The 18,338-nt window shown below is 43.7% G+C and overlaps 1 protein-coding gene across 2 annotated transcripts; it reads right to left on the bottom strand.

Annotated features, from left to right (window-relative positions):
* Nucleotides 1-1,259: 1,259 nt before the first annotated feature.
* PPP1R7 (protein phosphatase 1 regulatory subunit 7) lies at nt 1,260-18,316 on the bottom strand. 2 transcript variants are annotated; one of them, XM_054835244.1, is made up of 11 exons: nt 18,159-18,238; nt 17,416-17,493; nt 17,124-17,246; nt 12,827-12,882; nt 11,779-11,844; nt 11,008-11,138; nt 9,961-10,123; nt 6,384-6,500; nt 5,294-5,398; nt 4,257-4,343; nt 1,260-1,639 (listed from the first exon to the last, which is right to left on the bottom strand). In XM_054835244.1, exons 2-11 carry the CDS (start codon nt 17,456-17,458, stop codon nt 1,463-1,465), a joined length of 1,068 nt encoding a protein of 355 aa, XP_054691219.1. In that variant the 5' UTR covers nt 17,459-17,493; nt 18,159-18,238; the 3' UTR covers nt 1,260-1,462. The 2 variants fall into 2 exon arrangements, with proteins under 2 accessions (XP_054691219.1, XP_054691220.1); XM_054835245.1 differs by lacking the exon at nt 17,416-17,493 and having other exon boundaries at nt 18,159-18,316.
* Between the last annotated feature and the right edge of the window lie 22 nt (nt 18,317-18,338).

Below are 18,338 nucleotides of genomic sequence, written 5' to 3'. Positions count from 1 at the left end.
CACTGGAGGTACGAAGTTGAATTGCCCAGGTCAAACATGGGCGCAGAGGGACGGCAATGCCACATCGCCATATTTGGTGGAAGCAGGACGTGATTCATATTGTTTGCTGAGTGCAAACCCCATATGTAACGAAGTGCCACCAAACCCTTACCTTGCTGGCCAGTAGCATTGACATATTTAATGTATTACTATCAGTTCTATTAACTTAGTATTAATAACAAGCAAATGATGATGCTAAGACAATGCTGAATATGTCAGCCACAGAACAGGCCTAACTCCTAAATACTGCAAGAGGCTGCAGTCACAAAAGTTCTTAAGACTCCCATCACAAATAAAGCCTGCTCCAGCAGGCACTGGCAGCTTGAAGATGACAGCTGTCACTCAGCAGTGGTGGGCTTTATCATGGGTTTCTACCAAGGGACCTCAACGGCATTTGTAAGATGGACATGTCTGAAGTCATGCTCAATGGCTCTCTCTAGAGTAGGTCCACTCGTTTTTCAATAAAAATCAGAATGTCCACTGAGCCTTTCAGCTTCACTTCAGGCAGTGGAGATGTTCACTATGACCACAGAGGAGCTGCAGGGCACATCCAGCACTCCTCAATCTGGAAGCGGCCTCAGCTTCAGCCCAGGAAGGAGCAACATGCCTCAGCAGCTGCTGTGCTTCGCTCCGACAAACCCTGAGGAAGCAGGAGGCAAATGAAGCCACAACCACCAATAAAGAACCTGTAAGCATGGCCTAGACCCCTCACCGCCTCAAGGGGAATCCATAGCCCCCCTTTATCTCACACCTTTTAACCCCTTTTCAGTTCCCATCTTGGTCTACAGCACATTTGAACATGGAAGCCCTACCATCAGTGGCTCCATGAAGGCCAGTAGCTCATCCAGGCGTGTACATCCCCACACTGCTTTCATGTCTCAAGCTGCATTTAAAAAAACAGAACAAAACAAAAATTCCCCCCTCTCCCCCTGCCCCCAAGCTTTACAAGCAGATATTTAGCACCAACTCACACCTGATAACCTGGATGAGCATCTTTATCAGATTTTTCCCCACATCAATACCATCACTGTCTTTTCACATTTTTAAAGACCACGATTGAGCCTGGATCTGGAAAAACAAAGTCTGGAAGGAGGTCACTAACCTCAAGGCACGTCACAGAGTCAACAGAAGTCAGCAAGTGGCTTCAAGCGGCTTCAGTCTGTTGCAAACACTTTCTGGCAAAACCTCCCCCATAAATAACAGATGCAAGCACAAGGAAGTCTCTTGTGTTAAGATTTAATAATAATAACAACAACATTTCAAAAACAATGAGTGCATTGTACACAAGATCTGGTATTCAGTGCTTTTTGTTGACCGTTTGCTCTGTGTCGGTGTACTGAAGACCTGGGGAGTGGTAAGTGGATAAAAAACCCAGTTGGGACGTTTCTCCAAGGAGGGCAGGAGAGAGCGGGCAGCAGGAGGTTCAGAATCGAACAAATGTGGCATCAATCTGCCGGACAGTCGGGAGGGCCAGCATGATTTTGCGCCGGTACTGGGGATCCTTCTGCAAGGGGTTTCGCTCCAGATACACGGTTTCCAAGTTCTTCGCTCCTTTCAGCTCATCCAGGTCACTCCAGCTCTCGATGAGATTATCGTTCATCTGCAGAGCACATACAGGCACGCTCAGTCAGACAGATACTTGCAAGCTAAGCCTGGTTAGCAGGAACCCCCGATGCTGCTCAGGAGGATTACTACTACCCCGTGGCAGTAACTGTACAGTCCTCACGCACATTTGAGACCACCCTGTCTACCTGGTCCTTCTCCCCCAGAACCTCTGAGATGTGCTTTCCTGTCTCAGGTTCCAGCCTCGCTAACCATCTCCAACTTCCCCACACCATCCTGGGTTGCCGGTCAAAGGCTTCACCTTTGGACGGCACATCCATTCCAACCAGTACACTGGGAAGGACCCAGCAAGACCCTGGGACAGTCTATGCAGAGTGTCCCAGCCCATACACTGTTCATCTAAGGGTTGGAAATCTTTATGTCAAGATTTTCTTCCACTGTAACATTTATCTTTACTTTCATGACTTCCTCAGAAATGTTAAAAAAGGTCCAAACTGATCTGAAAAGTGACATTTTCCTCTCCCCTTTACATCACCTCCCCACAAAAACTGCTTCCACACTCCAGAGAAAGGGCCAAGCTCTCCGATTCAGGTTCTCCTCCCGTCAGGCCGGGAGCTGCCTCATTGCTGGCACTGCAAAGGAATTCCCATGCAAGGGGATGAACGCTTCAACTGCCTGGCAAGGAAGCAAAGTGTGCAAGGCGGCCATGTGCTGTCCAACCCATGGACTTCAGCCACCCTTTGGTTTTGGATACAGAGGCGGTTACTACAGCAATACCACCTATAAAAAAAATTATAAAAAAAAAATCAATGGGTTGGCTCTGGGCCTCCTCAACAACTGTTCCTCACATTGGACACCCAGGGTAAACTGTGTTAAAGTGGGAAAAAGCCAGGAGGGCATTTTCCAGATTCAGCCAACCTATCTTGGCCAATGCTCTGCTTTGACAAAGGACTCTGTAAAGGCACCAGTGTTTTTGCAAAGGAACTGCAGTGAGGTTAGGATCTTCCCTTTACTTTCTGTAACACAAGCGGAAACAGCTGTGCAATGCCTTCTTCTGTAAACAGAGCAACAGCAAAGATGAAGACTGGAGGAAATTGCAAAGGATCGTGACAGGTCCCACACCAGCCACACTGCACTGTCTCATTTTTACCGCTCAAAAGATGCCATGTTAATCAGGCTTCTCAGCTACTGTTATTTAAAGGGCTCCTTACAGAACAGGCACGGCCAGATAACACCACTAACCATCTGCTATGCCACACTGGAAGACGAGGAAAATGGTCCAAGTAGACCCTGGACTCCAGACTCTAGCTTGGTTTCATTTGCAGCTGCTTTCCACTCCTTTTATCCCAGCCTCTGCCCAAGAGTTTAAGTAACTGAACTCCAAGTGACAGACATTAAGCAGCACAACTCATTCTCAGCCTTGACATGCAGAAACTCTACACGAGCTAAAGCACAGGCCAACTCATCCACATCTGCTGTTTTCCCCCCCCCAAACATGAGCAGATTTGTACACGCTCCCTCCCGCATGGCAGGGTACTGATGTTTCCTGACCAGACTTATGTATGACAAAGGGCTTCGCTGTTTAGGGTGCCAGAAAGAAACAGAAGCAACCCATAACAGTTATCTGCCTCACAGGAATAGAAGTAAACCAGAAGACAGTTTCATTTTCTTCATATTTAAGACATGAACACATTGACTCTGCTCTAAACCAGCACTGTGCTCCGGTGCGGTGGTGAGACAGTACGAGGTTCCCCATTACACTGTCATGCTCGCTTAAAGAAAGATGAGATCTGCAAAAGTAGGACACGGTATGGCTGTTTCATAACCATCACAAACGTGAAGGCAAGCCCTGTTTCCTAGGTAGAGACAGGCTCATTAACCGCTAAGCAAAGCCCTGCAAAAAAAATTTTAAGCTCAACTCTTTCCTTAGGGGAAACCATCATACTCTACCCACACAGACTGTCAAGATCTTCACAGAATCATAGATGGCTTGGGTCCTCAAAGCCCATCCAGTCCCACCCCCTGCCATGGGCAGGGACACCCTCCACTAGCCCAGGTTGCCCAAAGCCCCATCCAACCTGGCCTTGAACACTGCCAGGGAGCCAGGGGCAGCCACAGCTTCTCTGGGCAACCTGGGCCAGGGCCTCAGCACCCTCACAGGGAAGAATTTCTGTCTCACATCTCATCTCCATCTCCCCTCTTTTGGTTTAAACCCATTACCCCTTGTCCTGTCACTCCCTGCCCTTGGCACCAGCCCCTCTCCAGCTCTCCTGGAGCCCCTTCAGGGACTGGAAGGGGCTCTAAGGTCTCCCCGCAGCCTTCTCTTCTCCAGGCTGAACAAGCCCAACTCTCTCAGCCTGAGGTCTCCATAGCAGAGGTGCTCCAGCCCTCGGATCATCTCCGTGGCCTCCTCTGGACTTGCTCCAACAGCTCCATGTCCTTCTTGTGCTGGGGACCCCCAAGCTGGACGCAGCAGGGGGGTCTCACCAGAGCGGAGCAGAGGGGCAGAATCCCCTCCCTCAATGCTGGTCACCAGAAAAGGAAGAGTTCCCTCCAAGACGTACACATATGCCACCGTCCCACTGCTCCCCATCAGAAGGGTTTCTTTCACTGTTGTACAGACATTTTGGGGAACAGCTCCAGCCTGTGCTTACCCAGAATTCCTGCAGCTCTGTTAGGTGACTGATATTTTCAATCTTCTTGATTCTGTTGGATGCAATGTCCAGCATTGTGAGTTTGTTCTAGACAAGCAAACACAAATACATTAGACTGGATTTCCTTGCATCTTCTCTGTCCCACTTTTTTCAAGCCCAGAGTTGGAAACTGTCAGAAGCAAAGACACATTATTGCCAGCTGCTTACAGGCAGCTCAAGAACTCTCACTGCCTAAATACAGCAAGGAAAACTGTTTTTAATTAAGCTGGGTTACTGACCTCCCAGAAGCCATGTGACAAAAATGAAAGCAATTACTGGCCGGATGGCAACCACCAGCCAAGGGCTCCTAAAAAGTGAACTTTTCATGTAATACATTAAGAAGGGGAATCCATTAAAAATCAGATCATAAGTGTCATCTCGAGCAGCAGAGTTGAACAAGCTTTTTGCAGCAGGAAACTCAAGAGGATTAGAAAAAGGGGCTTTTTCCTGCCTTGCACATAGCCAACTAAGCTCCAGATTGTCTCCGCTCTCTGACAATGCCACCTGCTGTTGGGTGAGAATGAAAATGCTACAAGCTTCTGGAAAATCAATCCTATCCAGAAATTTAGAAATGTATACTGACATGAAGGCAAGCTACAGCTTGTCTCTCTTACTCCCAGCTCCAGTTGTTGTCCAGTTGAAAAGAACTCACAGGTATCTACAAGGTTCTGTCTGAACAGCTGCAGCAGAGACAGCCAGCTGTGGCCATCAGTCTTTCCCTCACTGAAGATCAGCCAGGCTGCTGCACTAACCACATCTTGTGCTTCCCCTCCTCAGGTCATGAAAACAATTCTACTCCAGAAGATCTGGAGGAGCTTCACCCATGCAAGATATTTTAACCTAACAAATATTGGGATCTTTGTGGTTTTTTCAAGAGACTCAGGACTCCACATGGAACTAGGGAAGCTGAGGAACAAAAACTCCCAGAAAAGCACAGCCAGTAACAGCAGCAGCTTAGGGCAACGATTCTGTCACACAGTTAGCAAGAGCCTGCTCACATTGTTCTCCAGTCCCTCGATGACTTCGATGCCATTGTGGCTGAGGTACAACTCACGCAAATTCACCAAGCTCTGCAGCCCCTCAATCTTGGTCAGACGGTTATTCTGAAAGTGTAAGAGCAGTTTAAGTCCACTCTAAACAAACCAAAACCCAAGCGAATCACTGGAGAAAAAGCATTTCTCTGAAGTATGGATAAGGAAGGGGAAACTGTCTGCTTGGGTCCACATTGATCTCATGAGCTCAGCTCGTTTGATCTCTGTACCACCTGACACAAGGAAGTTCCATGGGAGCTAGACTCTCTAAATTTAGTAGAATCAGACTCTGACCTTCCCATCAAAAGTTGTAGCCTGAAAGTTTTCCACTTTGTGTCTTTAGAAACAACAGGCCTATGCACTAACAGCATTCGTTATATAGGTCTTTTTAACGGAATGGTCAGAAGGGAAGTTACAACACTTCAATCCCAATACGCTCCACCGTACATAATTCTTTACGTCCTATAGAATTACTATACGTACAGCTACTACAACATGTAGCGAGTACGCCTTTCTTACCAACAGCTGTAAGAGACACCAGAATGCACTAGCATTGTCATATGGATGAGAAGGAGACTCAACGAAAGAAATTAGTTGAGTACCTTTTATTCCACTTTTTAAAGAGGAAGAAACTTTCCATAAGCTCATCGAGGACAGATTTCATTTAGCACAAGCTTGTTCACTTTTCTTCCCTCTTCAGGAAGAACGTAGTGACACTGAGCCCACTGCCATGATAACAGCTTCCCTGGCGTAACTCATTTGATGTTACTGTAATATATTAGGAAATGGTATTTCAGGAAGGAAATGGGGGATAACATTCATTTCCTGTTCTCTCTTCCATACAAACCAAACATTTGTTTTAGCATTTTATCAGTGTCTGTCAATCCCGTTTAGTAGGAAAAGATGAGAAAAGACAGCCCAGAGAATCTCACATGTTCTTCCAGTACAGGAGTTTGACTCACTGAAGATCTGCTGGTTCAGAAGAGCTTATAAATTACAAGGTGGTTCACGTAACCAAGGCTGTTCAAAACTTATCAGTACAAAGCAGAACCAATACCTGTATACTGAGCACAGTCAAGTTTGTCAGCGCATCCAAGTTCTGGAGCTTGGTGATTTTATTCTTTCCAAGGAACAGACTGTCAAGATTAGCCAAGGCGTCGATGTTTTCAATTGCCTGCAAAACGACCAGAGGAGACAGCGTTATTGTCGTGATGCAAAACTCCAACCTATGATGCATTTTACAGCCTTGACCCACAGAGCTGCACTCCTGAGAAACACAAGCCTGCTGGTTCCACAACACAATTCCTCCCCTGTGACCCAAGAGCCGAGTAAGTGCAGGACTTTGTGCAGCGATGGTGAACCTCAGCCCATGTGACAGCTGGCTCGTGGCACCACTATTCACTGATTTTCAGGAAGGGTCACATCGCTTCATCCCAGCTGTCGTCTCCACTGTCCAGGCAGCAAGAGCAGAGAATGAAAAGGCCCAGGGAGCACCGAAAGCGACATTCCCTGGGCCATAAGGTATATCCAAGGGCAAGAGATACTCATTTATGAGGCAAGAGAAATCCGACACTAGTGAATGGAAAGAGAATCTGGGAGGAGAAAATACAATTTGCAAATTTAGTCGTGACCATCAATGACTGCATAAGACAGTCAGAGGCAAGCTGTTTAGCTTCTCTGCATAACAGTTTCTCTGTCATAAGCAAGGTTAACTCTCATGGGTGTATGTGTTAATGTATTTAACTACTCGCTATATATTCATGGTACTGGCAGAACACACACATACCAATTTAAGTGACGCACATGTTTTAAATATACATGCTACTGACAGAACATATACACTATATCAGTTTAAGTCCTGAGCTCAGCCTTCAGTGGGAGAAAATAAGGATCTCCATGAGGCATCAAGAAGAACCATATTCTTTCTTTACAAAGGAAGGGGCACCAGAAAGCACAAATAGAGGAGAGAAAAAACACCGCAAGAAAAGGGGAAAAGGGTTGGTTTAGAAAAGGCTCGGTTTAGAAAAGGCTCCTGTAAACAGTAGGAAAGACAACATAATGGTTTTTCTCAGGGGAAAGCCTCTCAATTGAAAAAAAAAAAAAAAAGGTGCCGTCAGAAGAGACAAGAATTTTAAAAACAGATTTCAGCTCACAGAAGAATAGTAATATGGATATAGATACACATAGCTGTGCCCAAGTACCTTGTGACATCTCAGCTTTTTCACATCCTTCTTCCCAGGCAGAGTTTCAGAGACTAGTAGTGCCAGTGAGACAGGCCACCGAGTCCTAGCACCACTTAGATTACTCTGTGCATGTGTGTGTGTGCATGCATGTTTACCCATGCGTGTATAAAGGAAGGAAGAGGAACATGGACACAAACACACACGCTATGAATTTATAGACACACTCTGGAAAGGAAAGAAGCTTTTCAACCTCTATCCCACAACTGCCAACAGATTAAACATGAGGTGTTTATCAGCTCAGATTTGGATCCCCCCTCCTTCTAGCCTGGGGACTTACCCCTGTTCTGACCTTGCAAGAAAATGATAGATTTGTTGCTTAACTCCCCCAGCCCTCAGGAGGAAATACTTGTGACTCTGAGGATACTGAGAAGAAACAGTCAGGGGAAAAAAAAAAAGCTACTTAAAGCTATAAAAAAGCCACACTTTTAAGTGAGAGTATAAAACAGATGGACACAAGCAGGAAAAAAACTAAGGAACAAATAAAGAAATGCTTGCTAGTAGTTGCCTCAGTCCAGCTTTGGGGGAAAAAAGCATGAAAATGCATCAGCTCAAGCATAAAGTTCTGCTTTCCCACCATTCATACAAAAGGAACAGAACTACAAGTGCTTAGTAAGTCAGGACCGACTCCAGGGTCACTGCACTCCAAAAGGTTTAGAGTGTGCAGCAAAATTACTAAGACAGAACTGCTGCAGAAGCTTTAATGCACAGGGGATGAGTCTATCAGGCACCTCAGAACAGGCTTTTACCTAAAGAGTTCGGGATATGCCCACCTGTAAGGCACATAGCCAGGCCACCTAGCCAACAGAAAACTATTAAAAGTTCTAGGTGCCCCCAAATAGCATGAGATGTATTTCTTCACACCTAGCCTAGGCACAGGTTACTCCAGTAAAGCAATCAGAAGCACAGAGCAGTGCTCTTTGAAGAAGTCAGAACAGAATTAACAGATAAACAGAAAAAAACGCTAAAAATAAAGTAATTGAAGAAGCTTGTGTTACCCATATGATGATAACTTTGGGGGGTTTTGGTCAGTTTGTTTTGTTAATATGCACAGGCTCAACACTAAGAAAACACACATAAATGTAACCTAATTGTTTAAAAGATATTCTTTGGCTTGACAAGTATCAGTTCAGGAATCTAGCTGGATTTCTTTTTTTTTTTTTTTTCAGAAGGTAATGATGCTTAGATATGGAATACAGTGTAGCTTTGCTTAACTCAGCTTTTGAAATGTAAGGATCAATGTGCTTAGCCTGTTACATTTCTGGATAAAGGAAAGCACATCTCTAATTCGTGTTCCCTCAACCTATGCAAACTCTAAGATTCCTCATCACTCATCTGATCTGCTGATGTTCTCACACTCTAGATTTATCCCCCTAAGTAATTTCATTTCCAAAGTAGAAATTGCTTTGGATGGAAAAGAATTCAGTCCAGTTTAGCTTTAGGAGCAAAATAGATTTTTTTCCAGTTCATAAAAGCAGTCTTAATTTCTGCCTTAAAAGGTTGTTTATAAGAGCTGAAGTTTCCTTCCTATCTAGAAAGAGAAGTGTGCTTCCACAAGGTCTGAAATACAGAGGACAAATCGTTATTTTCTTACTTTGCTCTTTCAGCATAACAAGCGATTTTTCAGAGATTGTAAATTTTCAGACTGGAATGCACTCATCTGTTACAAGTATTTTCTAAAACGTATATGATTGAAAAGGCTTCTAAAAATTAATAGTTTATTTTGCATGTTGCGAGTCTTGTGTCACCTGTCACACCAGTTCTCTTACAAACTAGGCAAAATGCAGAAAAGCATTCCTTAAGGACAGGAGAGACTACTCAGAACTGCTTCCCTTTAAGTGGCACAGATTTTAAATCATCTAAATTGAAAAGGTCACAAACTGCACAATAAACCAAAAAAGTAACTAGCAGTACAGTATCAGTTTTTTGAGGCACTTCAGAACAAAGCCTCAAGAAAATTCTTTTCCTGAGTGAGACTGATGTAGCAGGTTGTCAATTACACATACAAATCAAACTAGAGTTAAATTTGCATTCAATAGGTTTTATCATCACAGCACCAGCCTCTAGGAAGGTAAGAGAAAACAGTAATTGCTAGTTTTGATAGGCTTGGCTCTCTAGCAGGATGAAACCGTCATCTGCAAAAGGCAACACACAGGGGATGCATGAGTTCACTAAAGAGAGAAATTCATAAATAGTAATTTAGTAGCCAGGCACTACATGCATACATAATTAAAGGATCCAGCATGCACAGCAATAAGCAATTACACAGTAAATGACTGGAACAAGAAAAACAAAATTGCAAGTTAAAGTCAATGAAGTACACTTTCAGAAAAGGCTAATGCCAAGCCAAAGATCTCAAAATTCTCCAGCTAACATCTTGTAGAGCAAGCCTACCCGAATTCGATTGGATCCCAACTCTAACATCTGTAGCATCTGCAAGTTGCTCAAATTCTCAATTTTGCTGATTTTGTTGTTGACAAGGAAGAGTTTTTTAAGTTGGGTAAGCCGATCTAGTCCTTCAATGTGTCGCAGAACATTAAAGGAGATGTCCAGGATCCTGAGGTAAAACAAAAAAAAGTCTCTTCAGTCCATCAGTCATGGATGATTCCGGAAGAGGCACGTGCAAATTGGTGGGGAACCCCACTATCTGCAGAGATCAAGCACTTTACTAGGCCTTGAAGCCAGAGACATAAATATAGTTTATTTTTATCAGAAATTACAATAAATTTAATTTTCAAAATACTTCTATAGTGTGTCAGGGAAAAATAGAGAAAAAAACCTGTCGCATGCAGAAGACAGTCATCATTTTGCCCAGCCGTGGAGCTCCCACTGTGGGAGGAGACCAATCTTCAGTACTGTATATTCCTTGGGAAAGGGATGTGCCTACAAGATCCGCCTCTGACAGGACAACATCAAGGCCTCCCATAAGCACGAAGCAGTTATGGCTGTGGGAAGTAGGTCAGTCCTCCTCGCCCCAGTGGAAAGAGTTTTGTAATGTATCTCCAGAGTGATCACAGACAAGTGCCAGAAACGGGGAAGAGTGCTACTCCTTCCCTAACACCCCCCCAAAAAAGGTCCTAATCTCACCTGAAATCTTTGTCATTTTCTGCAGGAATAAAAACCTGTTATATGGAGCTCTTGCTACCAAGAGCAAGGGGTGCCTGAGCGCTTCCGCACCTGACGGAAGCTGCAACCACCTAACATTCTCGCTGCCTCATACAGCACACATTTCATTTCCAGCTGACTGTGAGCTTCAGGGTAATGAAGCTAGTTTACCGCACCGGTTAAATACCAACGGAGAACACACATTATCCCTCACAGAGCTCCCAAACAAATCATGAGAAAAGACTGGGTGATAAACACTGGAATAAATACAGCACGAGTAACTCTGTGAGTGGCAAACCACCCTCAGCCTAATCCTGGTGATTCCCCTGGACTCACTCAAGTTCCACCAGAGACTCCAAATTCTCGATCTTCCGGATTTGATTGTCATAGAGATCCAGTTCCCGCAAGGTCTGCAATTGCTCCAGGTTCTCAATGCACTTAATCAAGTTCTGACGGAGACAGAGAGTCTAATAGTTGGGGAGAAGTTTAAAAACAAACAGAAAAATGGATATGAATGACAGCACGTAATGTCTTTTGGCACAAAGACAATAAGGTTTTGGGGTTTTTCCCCATTGGGTTTTGTTGTTTGGTTGGTTGGGTTTGTTTTGGTTTTTTGTTTTTAATAGAATCTTTTCTTGTTTTATTCCAACTCTACAGAAGGAAATCTTTTTACCACAAAGATGGTCAGGCACTAGAACAGCAGCCCAGAGGGGCTACGTAATCTCCATCCTTGCAAATACTCAAGAGCTTGACTGGAGAAGGCCTTAAGCAACATGCTTTAACTGGACCTGCTTTGAGCAGGGTTTACTAAAGACCTCCAGAGGTCCTTTCCAATCTACATTATTCTATGTTAAGCCTGCTTTGCAAGTACAGAATGTATCTTCTAGGATGAGCCCTGATGCATTGTCGCTCATCCACCTCCAAAAACAACTTGCAAATTTTTATTACTACTTGACAAATGGGTAAACACTACCTCCTTCAGTTAAACATGAAGTGACCTCACTAGGATCTCAGCCAAAGAGATGACTCCTGCATCTGTCCTCTTAAAGGTTAGACATGCAAAACCTGCAGCTCCAAGAGGCATTCTCTATTCCTCAAGACTGTTACCTTCACTTTCTTGAGCACCTCAAATCCTTCGATCTTCCCAATTCGGAAATGATTCAAGTCAACGTCCTGAAAAAGAAATGGAAGGATTCAGCAGTTGTTTCAAAACACTCTTCAAAGACCAACCTGGTAATTTGTTCTAAGGAAAATTATAATCTCACAAAATGTGTGGCTGATTAAAACATCCCTTCAAAGAGCCTGTGAAAATTGGGTTTGGCACATGATTTTGCCACCAAAGGTGAAGCATGTGGCCTAAGCTTGTCAACTGCAAACACAGTATCTGCGAAAAGGCAACAGCCCTTTCCTGAGCCTGAGCATTGTTTCGCCAACATTAGAAATCTTTTGCAGTAAATTCTTAATTTACTGAGACAGACAAATTCTGCTGTCTAGCACGAATAAAGCATTGCATAAAATTCTCTTACCCACTTAGCTAGGGCTTAATCGGAACACACCTTGCTATTTCCAGTTCCAGGCCTCAGATGAACAGGAACCACTGATAGTTCAAATAATCTGGTGGTTCTGTGAACATTAACTCTGCACTGGCAATCAGCTGATGCACTTCACATCTCTGCTGTCCAGCCCCAGATGTTCCAGTTTGGCAGGTCAGTCGATTAAAGAGAAATAGAGCACTTCACCACCCAAGCTCAAAAACTCTCCAGCTAACAGGCTCACGAGGCTGCCGATGCCAAGGCACAAGGCCAGTGAAGTACCTGTGCTTATTACAAATCACAGGTCTGACAGCAGCAAGCAGTTCATTAAAGATATTCTCACAAAAGTTTGTGGCCTGCCAATAATGCTTGCAGCATAGCCCCACTTTCAGCGCCTGCATGCTTAATTTAAAATTCTAAATTAGTAATAAAATGTTTCAGCAACTGATCAAGAACAAAACACCTCTACATCTAGTTTAAAGGCTCTGAATCAATTCCAGGGAAGATCACGATAGCCAGCACCTTCAGAAGAGTTAGATCTTTTAACCAGGTTTCAATACTTGCCTTTGCCTACGTTTTCTTCCCGCTGTATAAAGCCCGTAAGGGCAAAAATCTGCCTTTACCTCAGCTTCTGGGTCCAGGCTAATTGTCTCCATGTCCACTGGTGTCTCTGCTTCTTCTGCAGGAGAAGCAAATACATGATAAACCTCTGCTACCTGATAGCTAGAGGCAAGATTACAATGGTTAACACTCAGAGAGACAAAGGGAGCAAACGCTCCTCAGAAGAAGAAACACGAGATGCACAGTTCAGATATTCTGCTGCATTAAAAATACACTTCACCTATTTGGCTTTCATTGTGACAGCTAGTTGTGAAAAAAAGATTTCTTAACAACAGAATTTCATGCCTGGATGCAAAACACAGAAAGAATAGCACCTTCCCCAGCCTGCCTGTGCAGCTGCTGAATAATGCTGGGTTAAGACTGATCTGGGCAGGATTCCTTTTCTTTACATTTAGGGCCATCATCCCTCTAACGATACACCATCTGAAGTGCCTATGCTCCTCCAACAGCTTCATACAACATTGCCCAGAAGGAATCTAAACTGTCTCCTGATAGTGCCAGGGATGACCAAGCATCTCAACAATCCCACCCTTCAGCTTTTCTTTCATAAATACTGCCAGTTCATGTCAACGTTGTGCACACTTTTGCACAGATCTCCCTTCTTTTGTTTGACTGAACTCACTAATATGCTAGAAAACATTGTTTATCACATTGCATACATTTTCTTGGGAAACGTCTTTATAGCTCTGGAAGACAGCCCAACATTTGCCGTGCTTCTGTCATAGCACAAGAGGGAGCAAAGTTTACTGGATAAATTCACGCTGAATAATTCACGCCCAATTCCCATTTGTTGAAGACAGTGTGCTGGTTGCATCAATTTCCAAGAAAGTCTAATTCAACTTTGCAAAATAGACATACAACACACAAGCCCTTTCCAATTCATGTGCGTAGCTTTTGTATGTACCTCCAAAAAAACAAGGAGCTGTAATTACAGTCAAATCCCGAAGGCTTTGTATTAGCTCCTGCATTGCTGTATGCAAGCTCATTCCATTAACCCAGAAGCAATGACTATTTTTATAGCCCAGCATGGCTACAACATCCTTGTAAATGCCAGATGCTCCCCATACTTAAGAAGTGTTTTTCCTACTGTTGCTTGGCATTGTAAGTAGTACTGTAAGGCTGAACAGTAGAAGCATTACATTATTTAATACTGCCATCAAACTCCAAGGTTTTGATAGCTCCACACACCATCAACTACCTTGCTGTAGTTGAGCTACTGCTCTTGCCTGGACATTTAAACGTGAAAGAGCACTAACTGCACTGACTCCCAGAAGTTAAGACAAAAAGCAATCCTCTGTCCCTCATCTTTTAATATTCTTTATAGCATAAATTAGCAGGGACCATGAAGTATATTTTGGTGATGTGAAATGAGCTGGTAGGCTTGGTGACATCAAGCAGTGGTATAGAAACGCCACTAAAACTGACACGCATACAAATGCCTGTCAGCGTTTTAGCAGTCGGCAACACTTTAGTTTTCTTCTTCTTCTTCCAGATCAGGAGCTATGCACTTCAGCAGGGGAGTACGACACCCTACCTGCTGCTACCAAGGCCGCATCTCCTTGACCTACTTCTTAGGGTGCAAAGGGCTGCCAGCACAAAGTGCTCCAAGCCAAACAAGCACCCTAGCTGAATTTACAGCCAACAAGAATACAGTCCAAGTTTGGAACAACAGTTATTTGAGATATCACACAAAACCCCAAACTATTCCCCTTGTATTAAGTGGTACTTGCAGTAAGTTAGCACTCATGGTGAAGGAAATTCTCCTTTTGAGATTTTAAAGTTGTCCAACAGTAAAGCCAGTCATGCACTCAGAAAAAAAAAATCCTTCAACCAAAAATAAAATTCAAGTCAAAAAACCCCTTCAACCTTGTTTGGCTGTCAGGCTTCTCTAAATTACATGTTTCATAACAGCACCCATTACAGACCATTTATACACGTTTGGTTTTGGCAATGTGTTAAATACTCTGTTCTGGGATCTGTCAAAGGGTAGCTCAGAGTGAAGGAACTTCAACACAAGAACACCCCTCCTCATATTTTTGCCATATGGCTTTGAGTGACCAGTCCTGGTAAAACCAGTGTGGGGAAAAAAACACGCAAGTCCAAAGGTGCAAAACCAAATCACACAGGATACGTGTATTGGATTCCCTGAAATAAAAGCAATTTAAAACTGAACACAGAGGCACTAGCATTTATGTAATAAGGCCAACTCTCATAAACTTTATGTACTGTGTATAAAACACTCTCCTTATAGCAGTCTGAGAAATGTGTACTGATAAATCAGTATTGGTATGAGAACGTTAAAGTACATTTCCTCTCAAAGAAGAGAAACAAAAACGGTTCTAGCAAATTTACAGTCCTATCAATTGTCAACAAACGTTTTATTTATGAACCAAGTGGACATAAACCACCCCAAACCGACCCTTCTACAATCACTTTACAAACAGAACTGTAATTTCAGTTGCATGCAGTAAGTATGGAAACAGCGCTTTAGTCCACAATTTTTTATGCAGCAGGTTTCTCAAGGGGAAAAAAAACATTGCTCTGGCAGTGAAGTTACTTAAGCAAATTTTTCTGTAACCCATGCCTGCAAGCTACGCAGCTTTGCAGATGTAGGAAAAAACCACGACATTCAGGAAACCCAAATTCCGCAGTACGGAACTGTAGTTACTGAGTTACATAAGTTCACAGTACCACAAGCATTTAAAGCAACTAAAAGCCTAACTACACTTTTTAACTGCATATGCACGAGAAGTATTATAAATAGCTAAGTTATAAGCTTCCTAAACAGAGGTACTGTTCCTCAGAGAATTAGCTAGATGATAAATTTGAAATTTCAGCTGCTTGAGCTCTTTCTATTTATGATCTTCTGTGAAAAATATGTAAAACTCTTCATTTTCCTTTCAGCTAAGAAACTCAAAAGCTGGCTGCGGAAGCTAACTCAAATGTTCCAAAATTATTCCTCTGCTTGGTCTCTGCCCTAGTAGAAGTTTTCTGAATCCTAACAGTTTGGAAGAAGCAGCAGTAACAATACAGTCATTACATTAAACAGTATCCAATGTAATTCAGCCACCAAATCTGAATGCGTTTTTCTCCCTTTCATTGGAATAAAAGTACGTCACTTGAAGTATTTCCTCTAATACTAGAATTCCTGGGGGAACAACAGACAAAACATAACCTCAACCACACAGCTAAATTACGTTAGCTGAACAAACAATGTTGCATGCATGCAAAGGAAAATTGTGACCAACTGATTTGCCTGGTTTTATTGATCGCATAGCGCTTGGGAAGTACAATTTGTAAGGTGTGCTCTTACACTTTTACTGACATCACAGCAGCATTTTTTAATTAATATATATATGGGGTTTTATGATCAGCAATGAATTATACTGAGATAGAGTTCATTTGCAATTAAGTAGATGAGATTTAAAATTCTCACAATAATTTACTAGCTTGGAAAATACTTCTGCAAATTCTAATGGGCAAGATTAAGATTGGGAGGGATCTACAGTAGATGCACAGTCAAAAAGGATTAAAATTTGCTGCAGAAAATTTGCTGTATTATTTTACTTCCATTTCCAGACCAACAATAATCACATCTCTCTCAAAAAGATGCTATTACATCTCAGATTGTTAGCTAGCACCAAAAGCCCAGACAATATTGACACACAGGGTCTTCAGAAATGGACCTCCTCTGATAAGTTCTAGGCAAGATACTGAAGAGAAACTCTTCCATCCAACACACACAGGCTTAAAAAAGAACATTGGGTAGAAATGTTGACAGACTAATACACACAGTAAAAACAGTAGCAGACAGACAGCTTCCTTCAATCTATCTAGAAATAGTTGTCTTTGCCTTCCAAAGGAATCTGGCAACTCTTCAGGTAAAAACCTACATACACTTAAGCAGAATTATAAAAAGCTGTTTCTATTATTTCTAATAAACATTTCTAGCATCCTTCCACAGAAAGTTACTACGTTTACACACACACACAAAAGTATGAATAAAGGTGTTTTGCATTTTGATGTTAAAGATTTCAGACCGAAATGTGCAAGGATAGATAAATAAATAAGGAAAAAAAAAAAAGGTGTAATATCAGTGGTTCCATAACAAGAAGGCAGTTTTATTTTAGCAATGACGACACTATCATTTATTTATTTTTAAAGAAGATTGCTCTAGGGCAGATTCATGTTGCTAATTAATGTTGACACAACCATCACATAGCCACAAGGAACACAAAGGACCGATAGACGTACGCTACCATACACTTCCTAACACGATCATTTCGGTTGGCAAGGTACCTGCGGAGTTCTCGCCATTCTGCTCGTCTCTCAGGCTCTGCTGACTGAGGTCTGTTACTAAGCGAACTGCTTGCTTCTTCCCTTCTTCATCTCCCGACTCCTCTGATTCAATCCGCTTATCAACTGCATAAGATACATAATAACAGAATTAGGCTATTTTCAGCAGTGGGGCGGGGGGGGAAGAAGTAGCAAGCAGATATAATAACCAGGATTCACATATACCACTATGCAGTTAGTAGAAAACCTAAGTTAACTAAATCAAAGGTTTAGTCTTAAATAAAAGGCCTCTTACCCCTTGTTTCTACTTTGATTTTGGATGCACTTTTTCCTCCCATCACATCTTCCTAAAACCAACAATCTGGGAAGAAGACTGGAGGAAAAAGGAAATTTCTTAGATCAATGAAGTGCAATTCCAAAGATTACGGAGATGGAATTAGAACTATTATTACATTTGAAAAGCTTTTAGAAAAAAATCAGTATTGTGTACAATAGTACCGATGACATGAAGAAGCAAAGGCATTAAAAAAAAAAAAATCCCTGCAGATAAAAGCAACCATCTCACCAGCACAACCTGCGAGATCCCTTCACTGTTTAACCAGCCACCACTCTGGCGGCCACCCTGGCCCTGGGGACCTGAAACTCCTCCTCGGCCCCCCCATTTGCTCTCATTTCACAGATCGAGTGAGGAAAAGCAACGCCATGCCAGGGAATTTCTTTCTTATCTTTATTTTTTACGTCACGGTCACCTCCACAAACCCACTTCTTCCACCTCTCGCGCGTGGACCCCCAGGGAGGGGGCAGGCATCACGCCACGCCCCAGGTAACACATCCCCGGCCCGGCGGCGAGCCAGGGCCCCGTCCCCCCCCGGGCAGTCGCCCTCGGAATGGACGCCCGCGGGCTGCCCGGCCGCGGAGGGCCCGCAAGCCCCACCGCGCGCGACTAGCAGCCGCCCCGCCGAGCGGCGGTGCCCGAGCGACGGGCCATCCCGACCCCCTCAGCGGCCGCGGCCGTGCCGGCCTCCAGCAGGTTCTCACCCTCCATCATCTCCTGCGGTCCCTCTCCGCTCTCCGCCGCCATATTGCTTCTCCTCCCACCGCCCCCTTCCGGAAACCGCCTCAACGGCCCTCGCAGCCAATCAGAGCCCACCGCTGGCGCCGCGCCGCAGCCAATCACCCCTGCATGTGGTGAGCCGAGAGGGCGGGACAGCGCGTCGG

The sequence above is a fragment of the Grus americana genome, chromosome 9, assembly GCF_028858705.1.
Source record: "Grus americana isolate bGruAme1 chromosome 9, bGruAme1.mat, whole genome shotgun sequence".
In the NCBI taxonomy this organism is placed as follows: domain Eukaryota; kingdom Metazoa; phylum Chordata; class Aves; order Gruiformes; family Gruidae; genus Grus; species Grus americana.
The sequence above is the reverse complement of the archived record's forward strand: the minus strand, read 5'-3'. Positions and strand labels throughout refer to the sequence as shown.

What these genes read in the sequence shown, in the direction of transcription:
- PPP1R7 (XM_054835245.1), bottom strand. Translation starts at nt 18,201, where the DNA reads ATGGCGGCGGAGAGCGGAGAGGGACCGCAGGAGATGATGGAGG. An exon ending in AGGTGCTCAAGAAAGTGAAG is followed by an intron (nt 11,139 to 11,778) that starts GTAACAGTCTTG and finishes CCCAACTATTAG; the next exon opens with ACTCTCTGTCTCCGTCAGAA. An exon ending in TCGAGGGACTGGAGAACAAT is followed by an intron (nt 4,344 to 5,293) that starts GTGAGCAGGCTC and finishes TTGCTTGTCTAG; the next exon opens with AACAAACTCACAATGCTGGA.